This window comes from Anser anser (assembly GCF_964211835.1).
Source record: "Anser anser genome assembly, chromosome: 9".
NCBI lineage: Eukaryota > Metazoa > Chordata > Aves > Anseriformes > Anatidae > Anser > Anser anser.
Genome location: NC_139729.1, coordinates 13,286,833 through 13,309,534, shown reverse-complemented (window position 1 = coordinate 13,309,534; position 22,702 = coordinate 13,286,833). Strand labels below are relative to the sequence as shown.

Here is a 22,702-nt window from a genome sequence, read left to right as displayed (position 1 = left end):
GGGATAAAGAATTTCACAGCTCACCCACCTCAATCAAAGCTCAGCAGCATTAACTTGAGTTTACAAGAAGTCTTGCTCCATGTCTATCTACAGTGTGATAGACGTTTCGATGTTTCTTCCTCCTGCTACTGTACAAGTTTCATATGGACTTCTCTATGCCCTGGATTTACAGACCTGAAGACATTACACCTAGAAAGCAATTACCCAACAACATAGACAGTGTGAATTTTACTTCTGGACTTTTTGCTATGGTTTCATTATGGAATACCATGTAAGTGCAGTAGTCCCCTTTCAATATGTAACTTAGACTTGGAAAAAGTAAGTAGGAAAAAAAAAATCAAACTTCTTTTTATTTTATTTTTCACTTTTTGAAAGCATTTTACACAGGTTTTGATCTTCAGAATACCTTGGAATCAGTAGAAAAAACTAACTGAACAGTTTGTCTTTACAATAGAAACCTTTCAGGAGTCAAAATTGAGACTAAAAAAATACATGCAAAACATACTCCTTTCAAAACACAACTTGAAACAAAGCACCAAACTACACAAATATGCAGAATGAAACAGCATTTAACATCACAGAAGTAGTCTTCATAAAAGGTGTAAGTCACCTATTCACTAGGCACTGTTCACTTGTTTAAACAGAAGAGACAATAAAAATATTGTCCACAAACTTGCAATTTCAACTCAAAGGCTGTAGCTAGAAATTCCTCTACATGTCATGCTTTAATAGCGACCTGAAAAAAAAACAAACAATATATACAATTAGACTCCAAGTATCAACAGATTTTACAAGTTCCATGTCTAATGTTACAAATGTGCCTCAAATCTGCAAATTCAAGTGCCCAGTGATTTGTCTACGACAAAGTACGACATCAGTACTCTTCTGTCACTAAGTTCCTTCCTGAAGAAAAAGCCCAGTTCTGGCTGATGTTTCAGCATGCAATACACACTGTAACAGGGGCTGAAGCTAGTTTCCCTGTGTATCAGGAAAAGCAGTTACACTTATTTTCATCTGGACACAAATGGTAAACATGAGAACAGAACCTATTCATTCCATGTGTATCCATTACAAAGGGATCATGCTAGGAATGCTACTGTGTTTTATTAGCTTTCTGCAAAAACGCAGCTTTATCCTTCATACAGATAAGCAATTTGGAGAAGAGCACTGTTTAGATCCCAGATTCAGTTAGCCTTCTCTTCAGCAACTTGTCAGGAATTTTAGTTCCAGTATCAGAACCTGCAAGGACTGACAATTTGGCTTTGCTGTCCTAGACTTAACCAAACTGTCAACCTGCTACAAAGTGCTGTCGTAACTGGGTTCCCAAGAAAGAAGTGCTACTTCAGACTTTTTTTTTCTTAAAAAAGTGGTATTACCTAGTTTATTTTGTTGCAAACTAAATATTTGCTCTGCCCTCAAGGTTGCCAGTTGCTCAATGAAACTTTAAAGGGAACCGTGGTTCAAAGAAAACCAATCACACTGAAGTTATTAGGGGACAGAAAAGCTCTAAGGAAGAAGTTCAGGCAAAGTGGAAATTTGCTTTTGACATGAGAGCTGTAACTACTCACGAGGTGAATAGGATCGAGATCTGGATCGAGATCTGTAGCCCCCTCGACTGTAATATGGGGATGGTGATCTCCTCCTGTGGAAGAAAGCAACATAAACAATCCCTTCATTAAAGCCTGTGGCAGATGAGTGTCAGCAGCTTTTATTGGGTATCTCTCAATCCTGCTATCAGGAGCATAGCTGGGGAAGCTAACGAGCACATGAAGAGCTGATTGACATTTATACCGGATAACAGAGCAAACATTTGAATTTTCTTACCCTTTTTTTTTGAGCAAGCAGTCAGATTAATACTACTTTTGATTAATAAAGGAAATACGCTCTCTTGTGTTCCATCTGACTGTGTCCAAGTGTTGTGTTTCAAGCCAAGAGCATCCCAAACAAGCAGAGTAAGCCAAATCACACCTTAACTTTTAATTTAAAGTACTTGTTCTGGATGAAGAGTTGATCTGAACAGCACTCTCTGCTGTCACCTTGCAAATCCCACCCTCAACTCTACGATACTCTTCCAATCCAGGCAAAAGTTTTGCGTTTTCTTGCCTGTTTCCACTAATCCCCTAAATTGTCATTCAGGGAAACCATTCAGGACATTAACTTCTTGCCATAGATCACAAGATTTTCCTGTGCAAAGCTGCACTAACCTGACCCTATACTAACCTCACCCCTTTACATAATGATGAGGGAGCCTTTGAAATTAATTGTATTGCTCACTGCAAAGTGGCAAGCATTCAGCAGCCACCCGACTGCTGTTAGTGTGTTTATAGCTATCCCAGAGTGGATTCAAACGTCCCCCAAATACCATATATGAGTATCTCTATTGTTTACCAGACACCAAAAGCTTTCCTGTTGTACCTGTAAAACTGATCCCTGTCTTGAACAGCTCTCCATCCTCCTCCTCCGCCACCGCCACCTCCTCTGCAAAGACAAAAGCAGATCAATTTTAAAAATTTATAAAGTGAAGTAATAAAAAGATTGCCATACAAGCAAAAGTATTGTCAAATACAGGAAAATGATGTGAAGACAAGAAAGCATCTGGTACCTACACTGAACAAAGTTACTTCCTCGTTACACTCATTTTTGCATCACTGGAATGAGCTGGCTGAATTCAGTGGCAAGGAACAGGTAAGAGAGGACTCACGCTCAGCTGCCTGATGTTGTATTTTACAACGGCATACTCTCTAACAAGCAGCAGTTAGAGATTGGTACAGAGCCTTTGCTTCGAAGAGCATTCCTGTTCTCAGATGCTTATCCATTCCAAGCAAGCAATTATTTATTTGTTTTTTAAAGCAGTGAGATCAGTTCACTGTCCTGAGGAAACACGAGCAAGTTGATTTCAAGGTTGAGGCAGTGGCAAAGGAGACACCCTTATGTTTTAACACTTCACTTAATCACGCTTAAATAAGGGCATCTTCAAAACAGCAGTAAAACTTCTCACTTAGAAGTTGCACAGAACTGAAACAATAGATTGTAATATTGAATGATATTTAGTGACCAGTCCAGTACCTCCACGGATTTAGATACAGCTAAGCATTACTGGGAGGAGACTGCATCAAGCTTGCATTACAGAACAGGGATGACCACCACAGATGGCTCACAGCAGCTCAAAGAGGCTGTAATTTTAAGACAGAAAAACCACCACATTTCCAGTCAGCAGGTCTATTTTATTTTATTTTTTTTTTCCTCTTCTTCCTCCAAATGTCCTCTCTCCCCATTTGGTAGATAGCCAGTGTGCATACTTTTTAGGTTATTCTTCAGTTTACAGACACTTTTCCAGACAAGACTAAGCATCCCACAGCAACATGGGGAAAATTATGGGGAAATTAAAGTTTTAGTATGAGAACTCTGTCCTGAAAATGCCCCTAAGGCTTCTCTACACAGCAGGCGAGGAAGAAAGAAAATGCAAAGTAATTGTTACCAATTGATTTTCTGGGAGCAGAGTACAAAACAGATTTTAAGTTTATATATCCCCCTAGACCCTTTCCTGTCAAGGGAGCACCCATGGCATATCATAAATTAATTGAGGTCGGAAAAGACCTCTAAGATCACCTGCTCCAACCTTTAACTTTGCACTGCCAAGTCCACCATTAAACCACGGCACTAAGCTCTATATCTACATGTTTTTACATGCAACACTACTCTTCTCTCTCCTTCAAATGACCAACACCTGCAGGATAAGAAGTAGGTATTTTAACTGGTACAGACCATGGCATTTGTCAAGTAGCCATGTGCATTTATGCCTTATTTTCAATCTTTATCTGCTGTATTTCAATATCTGCAACATTAATATCCAAGAAGACAAAGTTTCTGCAGGAAGCTTTAAAGAGAATTTTTTTTCAGGGAATGGAAATCATTCTTGCTGGACCTGTCAATACCCTGAATATTTCTACCCCAAAGCCCTAATTCACACGACAGACAGGATGGGAGAGCACGCAGGAAGGTCAGAACATCGCCTGGAGCATGACTGCCTCAAAACGCTGAACCAAAGCATAGCCATGAATACACTACACAAACTAGTACACTAACTGAAGTGGTCCATCTTCTCACATCACTTCTTACTAGCCTGCTTTTCCTCTCCTAATCCACATCCTCCTCACTATCAGTCGTTCACTCACTATCAGTCTCTGCAACTATGCTGACTAGCACGCACCCAGAAGTGAAGTAATTCAAACTTCTGATGATGCTTTACAAAGATCCGAGCCACAATTCACCATCAGGGATAACAAAACACCTGGTAACGGAAGACTTTTGTTATACCATAACCTCAACAAACAAATTACATTTCAAGAACACACAAGCAACAAACAGCAGATTTCAAGGACAGCCAGTAAACCTTGACAAACCCTTAAGAAAAAGGAGATCCATATCATGAAGTGCAAAAAAAAAAGACCAACAGTACAGAACTCTCGGCAGACACTCCATAGACCCACACCTTCTAATGGTCCTTATAGGCCCTTGCCATGTTGAAAGGTTTACATCAATCCCCCACCAGGGGGGGGAAAAAAAAAGGAAAATGGGAGAAACAAGCTAGAAGCCCCACTTAACAGATTGTTTAGCAGACTATGTTGCAAGACACATGTTTTCTGTTCCCCAGCATTTTGGGGAGCTGCTTCACGCAATGTCTTAAAAGATAATGAACTGAAATCCAGCAGGTAAATTAAGTGTGACAGTGGTAGCTATCCTGGGCAAGTTTTTGCACCTAGTGCCCTGAAATAAACAAAGTTTGGTCAAAGATACACTTTTGTGTCACAGCTACTTCATGAAAGCCTACATACAACAGCTGGCAAGGCAAAACCAGTAAGTCTTGGTGTATGCTGTCAGATTTATCCTGCTACAGTTCTCCAAAACACTCAAAGCTGCTGACACAGTAGGGAAATGGATACAGGCAGAAAATACCCTGTGTTCCCAGAGCCGTGAGCAGAACACTTGTGTCTCCTGCATTCACTGTAATGAGGTGGAGCACCCCTCCCTGCCTCCAGCAGGGCTGAAGCACCTGAAGAAGCAAGGCCCCTGCTTTAAATCAGAAAAGCAAGGCAGGGAGGTGAGAAACAGACAGAAGGAATGGCTAAAGGTAAGAAGAAAAAGTGTCTGAAAGTAGGAGGGGAAAGAAGGGACAGCTGCCCTCAGTGACTGAGGATCACCATACAAATACCGATGTAAGCATACAGAATATATTTCTTATACACGTAGGAAGGAACAGAAGAGCACACTGAATGCTAGGAGGATCACAGAATTGAGTATTTGCATCACCTTTGAGGTGTAATAGGATAACACAATTCAAATGCACGCATCTCTAATGCACTGTTGTCAGCAGGCAGAGGTCACAAATGCACCCAGCGCCGACGCATTACAGCTAGCCGAACAGCTCAGTACTGCTACACGTACTGAACACAGGTTCCGCAACCATTTAAACTGACATTGTTCTTAAACACTGGGCAATTACAGATAGAAAAAATGAATTGTCATCTTGCTGTCTGACCTAATAGCATCCCAGTCAAATTCTGGGAATTTCACATGGGACAAGCTCATTTCGCAGTCAAAATGGAGAATGCTGAAGATAAGCTAGCTCTATCGCCAAAACCAATTAAGTACCAGCCGCATTTTCAACAGATTCTGTACTAACTTCACTAACCTGACAATCTATGTTGCCACCTGAACATTCACACCTCTTTTGGTGAGGCTAGCTACTGTTGAAAACTTAAGTTTGGACTGAAGACAGACAGAAGTAAGATATGCAAGTCCTTCAAGTAGATCATCTACACACAGCCTGACAAGAGTATGCTAAAAAAAAAAAAGCTTTTTCATGAAAATGTCCAGTATAGAACAGGTAATTTTCCAACTTCTGATTCCTCATTTTTGGCAATGCTTGAGATGTCCATTGTTAATAGGGGATACTGGTGGCCACTGAAATTTCCTACTTTTCTACTACGCTCAGAAAGTAATTTGGCATTATAACACAAACTCTAATATTAATGAGCACCTGTATTCCCACCATTTTAATGGTAACAGAGGAATCAACAAATAATTATTTTAAAAAAATAGTACAGAGAATGTTACTTTATTTTTCAACACTTACTGCTGATTGAAAAAAGCATTACGGACTAACTCTTGCTAAACAGCACAAAGTATATCTCCGACCAATCTCATTTGTACCAAGTAGCCTTCTTGGTAAAGATTTTGTATGAAGAAACTACAATTAAGATGAGCCTAAGAACATATTGGCATACTTCTAAAGGTAGAAACATAGATGAGAAAGCACAGTTTAAGCAGTAGTCCAGAATTACCAATAGTGCCTCACCTATATGATCTGCTGTAATAGTCACGATCATCATATCCTCTATCATATCCTCTGTCATAGTAATCTCGTCGTCGAGAGCTGCCACTACAAGTAATGGAAGAGAATTACATTTAATAAAATATAAAACATTGTTTGCAGTGCATTCAGGCAAGTACATGCCATTTTAACTGGCTTAAATTACTACCTCCTGTCCTCGCAGTTTAAGTGATGGCTGAGTTTCCCACCTATGCAGATGGAAACAGATCTACTTAAATCATTGCTTTTTAAAATGCTTGAATTTAAGACTGCTACTTTCCTCCCTTGTCTGAAACCTCTTAACCTTTGGATATTGCAGGCACATGAGGAATTCCATTCTATGGCAACTCCTCGTTCACTTTTAACTCTCAGAAAGCTAATTTTAGAAGAACTTCTCTATTAAAAAAAAAGCTTACATCATCAATACATCAGCTACACAGCCACCAATACCATAAGCTGAGTCTTGGGAAAACAATTGGGAAACCACTTGGGAAAACAACTCACATTCTTGGAAACTTCGTCAAATGTTTACACTTTGGATAGGGTAAACTGCAAAGCTGCACAATAGTATTTGTTGATGTACTCTTGAAAACTAGAGCTTGCAAAGCTATTAGCGTTTCAGAACACGTAGGGGAACATCCATTAATCAGAAACAACTTGAAATAGTTTAGAAATTAACAAAGATTCTTATTGCAGACTTAAATGTTTAGATAACTCATGTTTTGGCATAACTAATGAACACAGGTTTCTGCTTATTGCAATCCAGACTGACACTACATCAGTCTCTGACAAGTGCTACATAAATTAACACCTTATAACTAAAGAGTAGAAAGATGCATATTACTACTGATAGCAGTCCGTGTGCGTTTTTCCTTTTTAAAAAGGATCTGAAGAACCTCTTTTATCAGCTGAGTTTCTAGTTTTCTGAGGCTTTGCCAAACAGCCACACCAGTGTTAGCACATCTCTTCCTAAGGAGACTTGTTAAAAATATGATTAGGCATCAACGATTTTCGTATTTTAGTTCCCAGTACTGAAACATCCACATACTGCGCAGCATGCAAGCCAGAAGCAAGGATATATGTTCTTCTTGTGCCCACATACCAAACTACATGTAGACGCTAACTTTCAGAATAGCACGTTAATGTGCTGATAAGCCTGATAAATTAGGAAAAACACACAGAAACAGGTCTCAAAGGAATATATACAAGCGGTGTTCTGTGTGTTTTATTTATTTTAAAACACAGGACACAATGTAACCTGGCCCTTGTTTTAGGAAAACCTTGTTTTAGGAAAAAAAATCAGGAGGTAACTTACTAAGTTGGTCTTCCCATGTAGATTCCAGGGGTAGGTGTGTGAGGTCTTTTTGTAATGGAGAAGTCTACCCGGATTCTTCTTCCATCCAGCTCCATTCCATTGGCACGTTCCTTTGCCTAAGCAGAGATATAAATACAATTAGCTGTAGGTATGAACTTTAGTACCAACACAAGTTCCTAACCACTGCATGAAATATTTAGGAAGGCCTTAGAAGAGCTCAGTTAAGACCCAAGTCTAAATTTCACATATGCCCCGTACTTAAATACTGAACATAAACTCCTAAGACATTCTAACCAGCTGGATATAAGCCTCAGTAATTACTTAAAGGTGACTTACATTGCACGAAATGCCTAAGAGGAACATAATTTACCAATTGTTTCACTAACTGTTTTTAACATGATTAAGAGGAGCCTTTGAAAGTGCTTGTCTGGGGAAATCGTAACTACTCCAACATGGAACATTAAACAGAATATACTTAGAAGTTAAGTCAATGTATCAGTGCTCTTTTAATTTTTTCCCCCTCAAAGACATTCTCAAAATCTACCATATCACTGAATATAGTAATATTAGAGCCATAAGCAAACATGAAGTAAAAAGCCTGAAACCACTGTTTTTTTTCTGCCAAGTAGCATAGCCTACATTCAAAGATTCAACCTACCATGGAAGTCTTATGCCGAATTTGGAAAAAAAAAAAAAAGACACTCCAGATGGTAAGAATTGGAACTCATGCAGAAGATAAACCTAATCAGAGCCCACAGACACAGTGCCATCCAAGGCAGGCCCAAGAATGGAATTGTATTCCCCTTCCCCTGACCGTTCCGTAGCACTTGTAAGCACACTCGGTAATATATTATGTGGTATCGACACCACTTCGATTCACCCAGTCCCTTAGGGTTTCCAGCAGTCACCTGCAGAGACCAGGAATGCCAGAAATATTTGCCTGGCCTTCTATTTTCATAAAAAACTTCTTCCCCCCCCCTTCCTTCTGAAGCTCTACATAAGTCAGCAGGATGCATGCTAAAGCTCCTACAGGGCACCTGAACGTTTGAGAACTGTGCAATATCAGTCTGGTGCACTCTGAGCAGTAATACTAAACAGAGGGTCATGTGGAGCTCGGAAAGAACTTCCATTTCATAATTTGAAGAGAACATGTGTTTCTATTTTCTTTTTCTTGCTGGCACAGTTTGCACCATGCTAGGCTGAAGATTGCTTTTGTGACTTATACAACAACTCAGCCTGCACTGGGACCAGAATTCATGCCCTTTCACTGTTTCCTCTGGTACACAGAAGATATCTTTTGAACCAAGACACTGACATTTATTATGAGGTGCGAAGGTTTTTTTTTAGGCCCTGAGAAGGCAGGGAAGATAAGATACTGTGACATTAGCTTGCATTATGATCATTTCATCTAGCCAAACGGATTAGCGCAAAAGGTTCCTATGCCACTTCAAAGGTCGAACAGAAAGCTTTCCCAGGCTACATCCTGGGACAGGCCATACATCCCAGCAAACAGGCCATACAGCCCATACCCCAACCTACTTCCTTAGCATCCTCAACGTTTTCAAAGTACACAAATGCAAATCCTCTTGAACGCCGCGACTGCTGATCGTACACAATGGAAACATCAGCAATTGGACCATACTTGGAGAAAACTTCTCTCAGATCTCGTTCTGTGGTGTACAGACTCAACCCAAATACACCAAGACAACAGTTCGGGTCAGGATTTGCCTAAGAGGAGAGAGAGAGATCAGAATAAAAATGCTTGCATTTGCAACGCATGGTATTTTACAAGCTTGAGTCCCTCAAAATATCAGCAACAACACACTGCTTAGATTGAGGTTGGATTAATTTGCAAGTATACACTTCTATTACAATAAAACTTACAGATATACAAGCCCCCTTTCACAGAAATACTTTGCATTTCTCAGAGTCCTGTACCAACTATAATGAGAACACGCAAAGTTACTGTACTTGAAGTCTTCTCTCCAGAGAGAGTGGGTGACTACTGACTACAGATACAAAGAAGGGCCTGGATCACATCTTCGTTTTAGCTATCACTTGCCCCCTAACTTTAGCATGAAATTCATTGCTTTCTGTCAACTGAGACTCTCAGCAGCTAAAATCAAGCTGGATTGCATGCTCTCACTTAATAAAGAGACCATCAAGACAGCTTTTAATTAACTATTTTAGTTTTCTAGCCTTTCTCAAGTAAAGTCAAATAATCCTCCCTCCTCGTTCTACCTCTGCCCTTCACTGTATACAGTTGCTCGTTTATTACAGCACGTATCCTGACATCAGCCTGCACTGGTACCACTTCTGAAGGCATATGTTAAAAAAAAAAGACAAACCAACTCACCCCACAATCCTAGGCAAACTTACAGAGATCCAAGGTTTACCAAAAACCAAATGACAATTAACCTCACCAGTATCTTTTAAATAGACCCGTGCAGGAAGCAGAATGATTTTGTGGAAAACCCCACGGAATGAACGTAGTGACTTCAAGACATACTCAAGCCTGTTTACACCTCCTCCTCTCCTCTGTAGCATACGTACCCTGTTTCCAATATGGCGCCTGCGAGTAGACATGGGGGAATGGCTGTGACTGTGTCGTCGCCGATAATCCCGACTGTATGACCTACTTCTGGATCTCCTGTGAGAGCGGGAACGAGAGCGTGACCTTGTGTAGTGTCTACGGGAACTCCTCCTTGATCTAGATCTGAGAAAAAAAAAAGGTAGTGTTTTTTCCCTGGACCCTTCAAAAACAACACAGATATTCACAAAGTCTAAACAGCCATTTTTTAAGAACCTGTGGTAGGTACCACACAATTAAGACATAATCAATTTAGTCACTAATCTCAAGGACTGACCGCTCAATCTTTACAATTAGACTACTGTAGATGCTCTAGAGTGTATCTACTGCAAAACAGTAACCTCAACATCCACTTCAATTAGCTTTTAATTCCTCATCAGCTTCTAACTTTCTAACAAGGATATCTTGGTTTGAAATAGTGTATGCTTTGAATATCCACAGCATTTACAGTAGCGTCTAAGTAAAATTAAAATAGCTGAGAGAGTTCTCTCTGAAAGACTTAGCAGAAAAATGGAACAGGAGTAAACATTAAATATGGCCTCACATCAAACATGCACAATTGCAGAAGTGCACACTTCTACTTATTCCAGAATAACACTGCCTTCAGTGACACAGAAAAGCAAATATATTTTTGGGAGTGCGTAATTACAAGCACGGGAATCTGCTAAACGCATCTGAAACAGTGCATAAGAGGGCTGAAGAAATTAAGTGGTAGTAGGCTTATTTACCTTACGGTATTTCAATAGTTATTTAACATCAGCTGTTCATAAATGTTTACATGTTCACCCTTCACGTGTATTTAGGCAAAGGTGCAACTGCTCCCTAGTTTTGGCCCACTTCTCTTTGGAAGCGTTCTCTGACAGCACCAGGTCTGTGGAGCTGAGGCCACAAACACTGCAGTTCCTCCTACTACACCCTCAGCTCTCCCAGCACGGGCAGTCTTCACTGAAAAGCTGGGCAGGCACCTACACTGGAATATTACGCCCGAGCGTGGTCTGCTGTTTGCAGCCACTAATCTGCATGTCACACAACCACAAAGAAAGCTGCTGCAAGGCTTAGAAGTACACTAAACAGTTCAATATTCAAAGGCTCTTAGTCATAAAATATTAATCTACATACCCTTCTTTACACCTTAATTGCCTTGCCCCTGTTTGTGGAAGCTGACTGAGACCAGAAGCCACCGCTGCAGAATCGTGTTTCACAGTAAGCCAAGCAGTGCACCGGCATGAATGCCGCTCTCAACCTGAACCAGTGTTTACTCTCCTGAGCATTTAACAGCTTCTTCCACTGTCAGGCTTTGTCACCAGGTAAGTGTCACCACACAGCCAAACTGCGGGACATGCTCTGTACATTACAGGCCTCAAAAAAATGCCTTTGACTTCTTCAGAAGCGAGCCAGCTAGTTTTGTCTTCCTCGACCTGAAGCATATGCACATGTCCCAGAGAAATGACTTCAGCTAGACCCCTTACGTACGTAGACCCCTTACGTATGTAGAAAGAACAAGTGATATGGGGGAACAAAGCTAAAAAAGAAAAAAAGGAAAAAAAAGAAAACTTCCCTGAGGCAGGGAAGACACTACAGAAAGACAATGAAGTAAGAACATAAGTGAAGCTCTACACATGCAAAGCCACATTTCAGCCTTTGATAAAGAAAGCCTGAAGACAAACACAGAACCGATGTTCCAGGTTACAGTATGCATCCTTAAAATGAACAAAAGCTGGACCCTCCTAAACTAGACAAAACACTGAGAGCAAGGCTTATTTTAAATAGGAACTGCTTATATTGCTGCCTTAAGTGCAAAGAATTGTTTAGATTTTATGAACACACAGAACCAGCTGAAGACAACAAGCTTGCACAGGGTTTCCACTATACTGCGGATGAACACTTCAGTAAGAACAGCTTTGGACTTTTTAATCAAGTATGTCCACACCCCAACTGATAAATACGCCAGGACACAGATTTGATCGTCAATCAACGTTTAATTTATGAAGCTAGTGACTCAGAAATATATTTGCGATGGAAGCTACCACGAAATATGAAAGATCTCACAATGTTATCTCTGGTGAGAGCCAGTTGGGTGACCTGCTCGTGATCACATCCAGATGAGTGATGGCACTGAAAATAGAATCAAGTATATTGGTTCTAGACACATGCCTTGACACAATTCCGCTCAAATCTGCTAACGAATCAATTAACTCTGCAACATACTTTCAGTATTTCCAGCTGCAGGAATTTGCAGGACAGCTGTTAAATGCTCAGGAAGCCACGGTAGTCATAAGCATCTACTGTTGTTCATCGAAAAGCAAAGTGCCAGATGCCCGGGTACTATTTAAAGGAGTCCTTGCAAGAACAAATTATTTGTCTGGTCACTTCAGACTGCAGTCTGTGTGTGTGATTGCACTCCTACGTAGTACTGTGGTTATTCGGCAAGTGAGAAGCACACTGCTGGGAAGACCATGGAAGCCCAAGGGGTTATGATTAGGGTGCACAAGGGCATGCTGGATTGTCCTGACTCGCTGGCCACTTTAAAAGGCAAAAGGTTTGCCAAGGAACATGTGTGGTCTCCACCTTTCGGAGCTGTTAAAAACTCAACTAGATAAAGCCCTGGGAACACTACCTGAACCCCCACCCGACTGTCTTGAACACAGGTTTGGACCAGACCTTTCCTAGGCTGTCCTACGAGTCTATTGATGCTAGCAGTTCCAAGCATTTCTTCATTTAACCTGACATTTGTTCTCCCACTGCAGGGATTGTCAAGTGTATAATCTGACACTTGTGACTGTGCCTGAAATATACAGAAAAAACAAACCCATTTCTCTGCTGTCAAAATTCCTAAGTGTTTACCTTCTCACAAAAGCCTTTTAAACCGATCATTTTGATCTTGCAAGCAGGGATAAACACAGCATTCAATACTGTTTTCTATCATGGGTGACTGCATGATGTCTTCCAGAGATGTCATCCTTCCCACACCCTTACCCCCAGGCTTTGGTAAGCCTAATTCAGTGCTCATACACAAAAATGTATTGTGAGCGGCTCAGCTGGAAACCCCACCACTGAAACCCGAGCTTTTTTTGGTTGTTTTTCTCCTCTGAACACTTACAAATGACTAAAGGTATCATCAACACATTCATTTCCGTAGTCAGCACTGACTTATCTGGACTCTCCAGAAAAAAATAACGTCATTCAGCCATTTACATGCTTTGCTGCCTCTCCATTCATTTCTTTTTAAATACGTACCCCTTACACAACACCCCTGTTAAGTCCAACGCTAGGCGGCTACCAGTGACGTTTATCATCTTATTTTTAGGCTACCGGCACATTTTATGTCTCAGTTAGAAGCCTGTTAACAGTTTCAAGAGAAATCCTGTCACTGCATAGTCTGTTTAACAGGTAAGCGTAAGGATTGGTGATACAGTTCCAAAGGCATTTCCACAGCATCCACTTGTGGAACAATGACAGTAGTTACGCTACTTTCTCCACAACTTTTCTGAGCGCTTCGGAAGCTGTCTCAAGTTTTTCAGCTTGCTAGTTTTCAAGTTGAATTAATACATACTTAAAAGGTAAGACACGTCAGTTGAAATGCACATTTATTATACTTATCTGCGTCTTTCTCGTGGAATATACCAACAACTACTCTGGAAGCATCATTGCTTCCAGTAGAAAAAAACCTTTAGATTAAGGTGACCTAAAGTGTAAAATATGCTGATACACTAATTTTTTTTTTATATAGAAAAAACAAGATCTAGAGCTCCTAGCGCTTTACGCTCAGAAGCTAGCCTTTTTTTTTTTTTTTTCCTTTTTTTAAGATAGACTTAAAAGGCAGGGCACCTACACACTCCTTCGGCAGAGATACAAGCCTATGTAGCAGAATACCTCTCAAAAAAAAGCTGCAGAGAGCTCTAGCTCAATAGTTTAGCTTTTCAAATTCAGAAACCACACATGTCCCTCTGCATTCCGCGTGCACAGATCACCAGGTACCTCTGGAAACAGAACTGGGCTACAGAGGACTTCAGTTCATCTCTGACAAAATAATCCAAAGACAACTGACTTGCAAGAGGAGGAAGAGGTAAAAAGTAAACTCACCTGGATTCAGACCTGGATCTAGATTTTGACCTGGAACGCCTTGAATCCTCCTTAGATCGAGATCTTGCAGGGGTGTGCCTCCCCGACTTGCCAGACCCATGAGCACTTCCGCTTCTGGAAGCAGAACGGGATTCCTGCACGCAGATATTGAAAGCCTAATTTGTATACAAGTTCTGGTTTACCTAAGGTCTGTAAACAAGCTCCAGTGAAATAAATGGTAAAAATTCATATCTATGTGTCCGGGCAGTTGGCATTAGAACTGCCTAGATTTTTAAGAAGTTTTTCCCTGGTAGACACTTCTTTACCCTGCATATACTTTTGCTATTAAACAGATAATGCATGCATGTTTAGCAAAATATACAGGGACACATAAACAGACTAGTAATTACTTAGCGTAGTGCTTTCAGATTCCAGATTACTTCTTATCTTAACTTCATTTTTATTCCTTTTCTTCATTCTTCCGTTTCAAATTCTGACTTCTTTCATCTTCCCCACTTCACACAAATTGCTCAATATTCTACCAAGTGGGACTTCTGGTCTGATAATTAGCATGCATTCACTTTCTTTTTTTTCAAATTTCAGCTTCACTTATTCCTGAGCTTCAAATAATTCTCATTTATAAAACTTGTCAAATGGCGACTTCCGCATTTTCCTTCTTCAACATTAACCTTAATAGAAAAAGAACAGGATGAAGAATATTTAAAAACTCCAGGATAAAATCTAGTGCCAAAACTGAAACTAGAAAAAAAATGTTCTGCGGACTTTTACTATATATGCAGTTCAAGAATTGAATCTACCGAATTCCCTACTATTTTATAAACAGGTTCAGTCAATTCAGTTTAACTTTAAGCACTAAGCAACTGGATTCGCTATTTATGCCTACATTTAATAGCAAGTGCACAACAGATCAACTGAGGGTCTACTGATCGATTCCAGCATTCGGAAACTCAAATACTTTGTCAGCCACACACTCAGACAAAATCAACGAGAAGTGCCGTAAGCCAAGCTAAGTCCCTGCTGCGGCCAGAGACGCCTCGAACTGCCGGGATTTGGAATGCAGAAAGCACAGCGTGCTCGGTCTCTCCACGGCTTCACTTGGTGTTGTCCTGGGGGCAGCCTTCCAGGCTGGAAGCCCGGTGTGAACGCTGACGAGCACGCTCACGTCTACGCTGCCCGCGCAAGTCTGATTACAGGCGCGGGGCTCGCGCTTCCAAGTGAGAGCTTTCCAGAGCGAAACCAGGCTTCTGTGCAAAGCGCTCGCACGCTGAGCTGGAACAACAGCCCTCCTGCTCTATTACGCACTTCTAACCGACTTCGGTGGTGACCCAACCTAGTTAGCGCTTTCAGCTTTTATTTTTATGTTTTGAAGCAGTATAATGCTCAACTTCAGTCACGTGGCTTAAACACTTGGCATGAGCGCACTAGGAGGTATTATTTCAAGAGCTTAGAGGAAATTTAGAATTCAGCGGCAAAAATCTATTTGGTCTTTTTTCTAAGAACGAACAATTCCAAATTTTGTGACAAGTCTGAGCAGGAGCGCTTACTAACAACATCGGACTACCAGAATTTCTTCCAAACCACTTGTTTTTATCTCTGTAACATCTCTTAAATCTGAACACTCAACTTTATAGGCATTTCGGACTAAGCATTCAGAAATTCATTAGCCAAACCGATATTTAATTGTGCTTAAACCACTTCCATATGACATACAATCACGTTTAGCTATTCACAGTTGCCTACCACACTGTTAACAGTTGGGGTGGAGGAACTTGCAGGATGAAGCAGATTTTGAATCAATACCGAGAGCAACAGAAATAAAGCAAAGTTGGTCAAGGCCCCATTCTTTATCAAAATGTGTAAGGAAGTGTTTTAAACAACAGCCACCACACTTACAAACCCTGCAGAGGGCAGTGCAAGTATTGAGAACTAAGTTACAAATAACAAGTTCACCCTAAATCCATTACTACCTTCAAAAGAAAAAAAAATCCCTGGAGATGAGTTCTGAGTAAATGCATTAAGTTAGCCATAAGAAGCCTTTAGCGTTCTTAAGAGTTAGACAAAGCAAGATTTGAAGAACAGATAAAAACCAGAACTAAGATGTTGTTCTTTAGAGGAAAACCACTTCCATTCTCTAGACATAACTCTTGGCAGATTCAAGCTAGGCAGAAGGAGCAATGCCCAAGGACAGAAGCTCTAAGGCTGGGAAGGACACGAGGAACGCACGGTGCTGTGGGAGGGAAGCAGCAGGGAGCACCTTGCCCACGAGCGTACTGCAGACCCTCTTCAGAGCTTTCAGAAGTCAATAAGCTTTGAAAAAATATAGTGAAGTGGTATTCGCATAAGCAAATGACTGAAGTCTTCATCTCGCCGATAGGTTTTTTTAAAAAGGATAATCTTTGCTATGTTACGTTGGCATGTGTGTGGAAACTGGATGCCTAGCATCGGAGGAAGGAATTTAGGAAAAACCCGAAGACACCTGTGTGTTAAAACAGAAAATTAAACAGCTGGCTTATTTTCCTCTACCAACTTCAAACTTTACAAAATCTTCCAGTTTTTCAGCCTTCGCGTTTTGTTTCCGGACCATCCTTCTCCAAAACCTTTACCTTCTGTCACATTTTACAGGCTTGCATCACTTCCTCCTCACTTCCAGCCTCAAAAGGATCTGCTGCACCTGACCTTTTCTGGGTATTACTGAGACTGGTAATAGCTCCTGAAGTTTCAAAGCCATTACCCTCCCCACCCTGCCCCCAAGCAAACCTCACCCACCCAAATTTTGTAACACCAGGAGCCTGCAAACCCTGCACTTGGTGTGTGCCCCACTGTACTGATGCCCGCTGAGGGTTCACACAAGCCTCTCCCACACTCGGCTTGAAGCGAAGAGCAGCTACTATTTGCTTTTGTTCTGAATACTGTGTTTTCCTTTTCTACTTTTTGCTCTCTGTGAATTTTAAGCTTTAAAAAGAAAAGACAAAACAATTTCATGTCATGACACGTGGAAGAAGAGAGATGAAAAACTTTTGTCCCACCTACACGCAAACACTTCTGGAAGCGGATCAGCGCTGGTGCTCACCATTAAATAGCCGGTGTTTCTAAGCTTGACTTTTTGAAGTGCAGATTTTAACAACCACCAGACCCCTTGATCTTCACCTGCAGCTCTTCCCAGTCATCAGGCGTTACTGGAATTCAGGGGGAAGCCCTGAAGTCCAGGGTTGTGGTTTCCAAATTATTCTTTCCATACTTTAGGCATATTAAAAAGAGTCTGGAATGCTGCATGGAAGATATTTTAACACCTCTGAGCACATTCGTAAAGACAGGTTACAGTAACCTCTAAGCATGGAAAGCCACAACAGCAGAATGATTTTGGGGACAGGAGATAAAAATTTCCATGGGCAGGAGGAGCTGTAAGGTACGTGAATGAGGTCCACGGGTTTGGTTTTTTTTTGGGTATTTCTGCAATCCAACTTAACTTCATGGGAATGCAGGTTACAGATTTCAGTTATTTCACAACTTGAAATACAGTCAAATACAATTATTAGTATGATTTAAGCTAAGTTTATAGGGATTGAGCAATTTCCACTTGTTTTCCAAAAGGCAGAGCCCCCCATTATGCACTATCTAACGTGACTGCAGATTTATCCCATGTGCAAGGGGGCTAACTCAACACTCGTTCAACCTTGCTAGTACTGAATCTAGCAGCTGATCCAACAAGAAAATAACAGCTTCTGCCTCTCACCGCGAAGCACACGATCACCAGATCACTGCTGGGGGCTGGGGATCCGTGCCGCAGATGGAAAGCAGAGCAAGCCCTTTTGGCAGCAGCCCGCAGAACAAGAAACACACCAGTGTTCTGCCGAGGCCCCTGTTAAAGCCGATTTATAAACAAGAAGCAGTACTAATGCAAGGTAAATTCAGGGATGTGCCATTCAGTAACTATTATCTGCCCCCAAAAAACTCTAAGCAATGCCTAAATGTTTTGATTTAGTGAACAGTTTCCAAGCTCCACGAAAAAAAGACAGGAGGGTGTTCTGGAAAACAGAGCTGATCTAACAGACCCTCGGCGCCAAGCCCGGCTTCCTCCCGCGCCGACCCGGTGAGCAGCTGGGTGCGCGGAGCTGCCAGGAAAACAACCCCTCTGGAAAAAGGGAGCAGTTTTCTGACTGCTCAGGGTACTGAATCGGCCACCAAGAGGTGAGATCCAGCTTCAGCTCATGAAGGAGGCACACAGAGAAGGACCTGCCCTTTTGGTGGCACCAAGCTACCAACCAGGCTGTTCCAAACCTGGCCACGTTGCTTCCTTAGGCCACAATTTATTACTAGAGGCTGTACTTCCAAAAATGCTGACCAAGTACTTGAAGGAGACCTATAAAATGAGTATTTGTAACATTCAAGTGCTTCTGACCAAAAAAAAAAAAAGACTACTGTATTAAATACTTTCTGATAGGCAGATACCAAGTAATGACTGCTATTACTAACGCATTCACAGGATGAGACTGGCTAGCTGCAGCTTGCAAATACTCGGAGAAGAAAGACTTTCCTTCAGCCACCCTTCTTTCCAACCTGCTCATGCCTGAATTACACACGTTTCAGTGAGCACAACTGTGATGAATGAAAACAAAAGTGTCTTTAAAAAGTGGCCATTTCCTTCAGTGCACTGTCAAAAATCCATTATTTGAAGTATTGGTAGCACTGGATAATTTATGGTTTCTTCACTTTTTTTAAAAGTTTCTAGAGTTTAATCTCACCATGATGCATGAGTTGAAAAATAATTTGACAGGTTTTTTTTTTTTTTTAAACCTATGCCATGAAGTCAGTTTAAGGTTACGTTGTCTCCAAAATGGGACACCCCATTACTTGGGATAGCACCTGGTATTTCTTCTTCATCCCCAGTGCTGACATTAGCACTTGTGGCTACACCATCAAGTCTGCAAACCAACGCAGCTGGAAAGGGAATCAGAAAAAAATTCAGCTGATTCAGTTCCCAGATCTGACTGACTGACTACACAAACAGCAGTACAAGGGAGGAAGCAGGAACACACTTTCATGAGCACAATTCTTGTTGGCAGCATGGACCTGGAACAGCTTAACAGACAGTTGTAAAGTCATATCCTAGATTATTTACCCAAGCAGTGTTCCTACTCTGCAAAGCGGAGACTTTAGTGGTTCCAGCTTGAAGTAGAAAGCCATTGACTCAGTAAAATATAAGCCTTAACTAGGCAAAAAATAACCATATACAACACCGGTAACAATATTCAAAAAGCCACTCCCGATTAGTCTGAAATAGAAGGCTTGTAGCTAAACGGTCCTACCTTTCAGTTTTAGGAGCACAAGTATGCTGTATACAACTTACCTATTTATGAATCACAAAAGTTCAGTTACAGAGAAATAACATTCTTCTAAACAAGCAGATGCAGCTTATTTTAAGCCTTGTTCATGGTGAAAATTGTCCACCCATGACTTAAAAAAAAAAAGTGCACGGAAGATAAAAATAGAGAAGAATATGGGGACAACTGCTGTCCTATCATCCCCTACAAAGTGATGTTTCTAGAAGACTTTACAGTAACGGTTTTAACATTTGCATTCATCCTCACTGCGAATACAATGCAGGTTAGCCTGAGAAGCTTTACCAAAGTTATGCTAGCATTTTAAGCAGGTTTTCAGCCTGACTCACACGACAGAAATTAGATCAACTTTTTAAATTAACATGCAGGAACCCATCTTGAGCACGAGAAGGAATGCTCCCTTCACTGAAAACATATCTTCATGTCGCTCTTAAAAGCGGTATCAATGAAAATGACATTCACTGGGGCAGAACAGGTCTGTAATTCTTCAATGGCAGTCCTTCAGTGTCCAATCCCACCTAGCATTTTCAGCTTCCAGGAGACCAAATTTTTCTAGCCTAACTTCCTCGAAGCAGTACCACTCACATTCTCAGGCTTAGCAGAGTGAATCTGAAGAAGAAAGCGCTGCATTCACCAAAGAAAAATGCTACAAGGCATAGCAATTTCTCTCAGGATTGTTATTTGATATTTTAGTAGATTAGTATTTAATATTTTTGAGCGCTCTAGTGAAGGTTTAGCTTCTCAACTTCCTGCCACCTCCACACCTCCCTCTGATGCTGCAACAAGCTAAAAAGCTACAGGATGCTGCTGAGAGAGACAAAACACGGTAACGACCCCTGGACCGCACTTTATTGTTGTGATAGGAGTTAAAATAAAAAAAATCAAAGCCCGATTCACTAAAGGAGGAACAGCTACAGGTACACCTGCGGCTCGGATTTCGTTACCGACGTGAAGCTCAGCAAGCCTGCGGTATTAGCGGCCAGGCGGCCCCCCGAGGCCCCCCGCCGCAGGCCGCACAACGCCGGCACGCCGCCCGAGCACCGAGCGCCCCCGGCTTCACCCCGCGACTCCCGCAGCCGCGCCTGCGTTTAACGAGAGGCCCGGCCAGCGGGACGCGGGGCTGCGACCGCACCGGGAGGCGGCGGCGGCGGGTTACGAGCAGGCCGGGGGGGGCAGCGCGGGGAGGCCGCGTGCCCGGGAGCGGATCGCGGGGCGGCTGGAGGGCGAGGATCCCGGAGGATCCCGGAGGATCCGGGCTCCCCAGCCCGAGCCCGCCGTGCCGCAGGGGGCCGTCCCCGCCACGCTGGCGGCGGGGCAGAGGCGTCGCGGCGGGGCCCGCCCGCCCTCGGCCATTTTGTCCCTCTCGGCGCGCCCGGTCACCAGCCCAAGATGGCGCCGGGCGGCCCCGCCGCGCGCCCCCCTCCCTCCCTCCCTTCCTTACCCCCCCCCCGCCGGCCGCCATCTTCCCGCGCCGAGCCGGGCCCCGGTCCCCAGCGGGGGCGCTCCCCGCGGCCGCGGCCTCCCCGCGCGGCCCCGCCCAGGCGGCGGGACGGCGGCTGGGAGCGGTGCGTGGGGGTGGGGGGGTGTGCGCGCGGGGCCGGCCGTGCGGCGCGGCGCGGCTCCGTGTATTACCCGCTCGCCGTAGTTCTGCTCGCCGCTGTCGCTCATGGTCCCGCCGCGCCGCTCCCCAACACCGCCGCCGCGCCGACACCACCCGACCGTCCCCGGCGCCAGCGCTCTCCGCAGAGGAAGTGACGTGAGACGCGCGCGCGCCACGCCCCGCCCACCCCGGCGGCCGCTCGGAGGAGAAGCCCCGCCCCCTCGCCCCGCCCCGAGGAGAAGCCACGCCCCCTCGCCGCCCGCCCCGAGGAGAAGCCACGCCCCCTCGCCCCGCCCCGAGGAGAAGCCACGCCCCCTCGCCCCGCCCCGAGGAGAAGCCACGCCCCCTCGCCGCCCGCCCCGATGTTAAGCCACGCCCCCTCATCGCCCGCCCCGAGAAGCCCCGCCCCCTCCGTTCCCGCCCTGAAGAAAAGCCCCGCCCCCCTCCGCCAGCCCTGAGGCGAGGATTCCCCCCCCCCCCCGCCCCCTCCTGTGTGCCCCCCGGCCGTGCTGTTCATCCCCTCCTGCTCCTTCCCCAGCCCCCTCAGGCAGCCAAACGTGCAGCGGGCAGCCTCCAGAGACCGCCCTGTCCCGCAGCATGGCCCGGCTGGGGGCTCGCTGCTCCCGGGGGGGACGTTGCCGGCGGCTGAGAGCGGGGCCGCCCCCTGCCTTCTGCCCCCCCCCCCGGGCTGCCCGCCTCCCGCTGCTCCCAGGCACGGCCAGGATGCCAAAACGTGACCAGGGAGCAGAGATGGCACACGCTCGGGGGTCCCCTGCTGCCTTTAAAATAAACCCGCCTTTCCAGGCTGGGTGTTTATTGCGGGAACGGTTAAAAAATCGCTGTGATTGCGGGGGGTTTCGTGGAGGAAGTGCTGAAAAGCACTTGTTTAGTGCCGGTTTGGGACGAGAATTGGGCTATTTCTAAAACACCCACGCGAGGGCAGCACAGGATTACCGCATCTTCGCTCAATCCTCGAGTCGTTTCTTCATAAAACGTGCAGGAGTGCGTCTGTGGGGAAACACAAACCTTGTCCTCCCTCAGAGGCACTGCCTGCCGCTGACTGCGGCCGCACCAATTTCTTTTTATTCTGCCTTCACAAAACGAGCAAGACGCGGTGGTTGTAAAGCACCATCATCCATCCCTACGGGGGCAACGTGGCTCTGCCTGTGCATCTATCAAACAGGGAGACCAAAATCGGGTAATTGAGGGAACTGCCACTACTTAAAATACTGCCCCCCGGTCATTGACTTGTCCAGTGCTCTTGGAATCAGAGGGGCTGTGCGAGGGTGGAGGTGTTCAGAACAAAGTGGTCGGTCCCAGTTGTCACCTAGAGCGGCACCAGTAGCTCTACACACCTCCCCTGAAGGCTGAGATCGAGCTCTGCTACTGCTTCCACCTGGTA

At 43.8% G+C, this 22,702-nt stretch overlaps 1 protein-coding gene across 2 annotated transcripts; it reads right to left on the bottom strand.

Annotated features, from left to right (window-relative positions):
- Positions 1-337: 337 nt before the first annotated feature.
- On the bottom strand, positions 338-21,490 carry TRA2B (transformer 2 beta homolog). 2 transcript variants are annotated; one of them, XM_083848841.1, is made up of 10 exons: positions 21,333-21,470; positions 14,751-15,029; positions 14,362-14,495; positions 10,242-10,404; positions 9,228-9,416; positions 7,689-7,804; positions 6,359-6,442; positions 2,416-2,478; positions 1,569-1,642; positions 338-736 (listed from the first exon to the last, which is right to left on the bottom strand). In XM_083848841.1, the coding sequence occupies exons 4-10, from the start codon at positions 10,272-10,274 to the stop codon at positions 726-728; spliced, it is 570 nt and encodes a 189-aa protein (XP_083704967.1). In that variant the 5' UTR covers positions 10,275-10,404; positions 14,362-14,495; positions 14,751-15,029; positions 21,333-21,470; the 3' UTR covers positions 338-725. The 2 variants fall into 2 exon arrangements, with proteins under 2 accessions (XP_083704967.1, XP_083704966.1); XM_083848840.1 differs by lacking the exon at positions 14,751-15,029 and having other exon boundaries at positions 21,333-21,490.
- Positions 21,491-22,702: the final 1,212 nt, after the last annotated feature.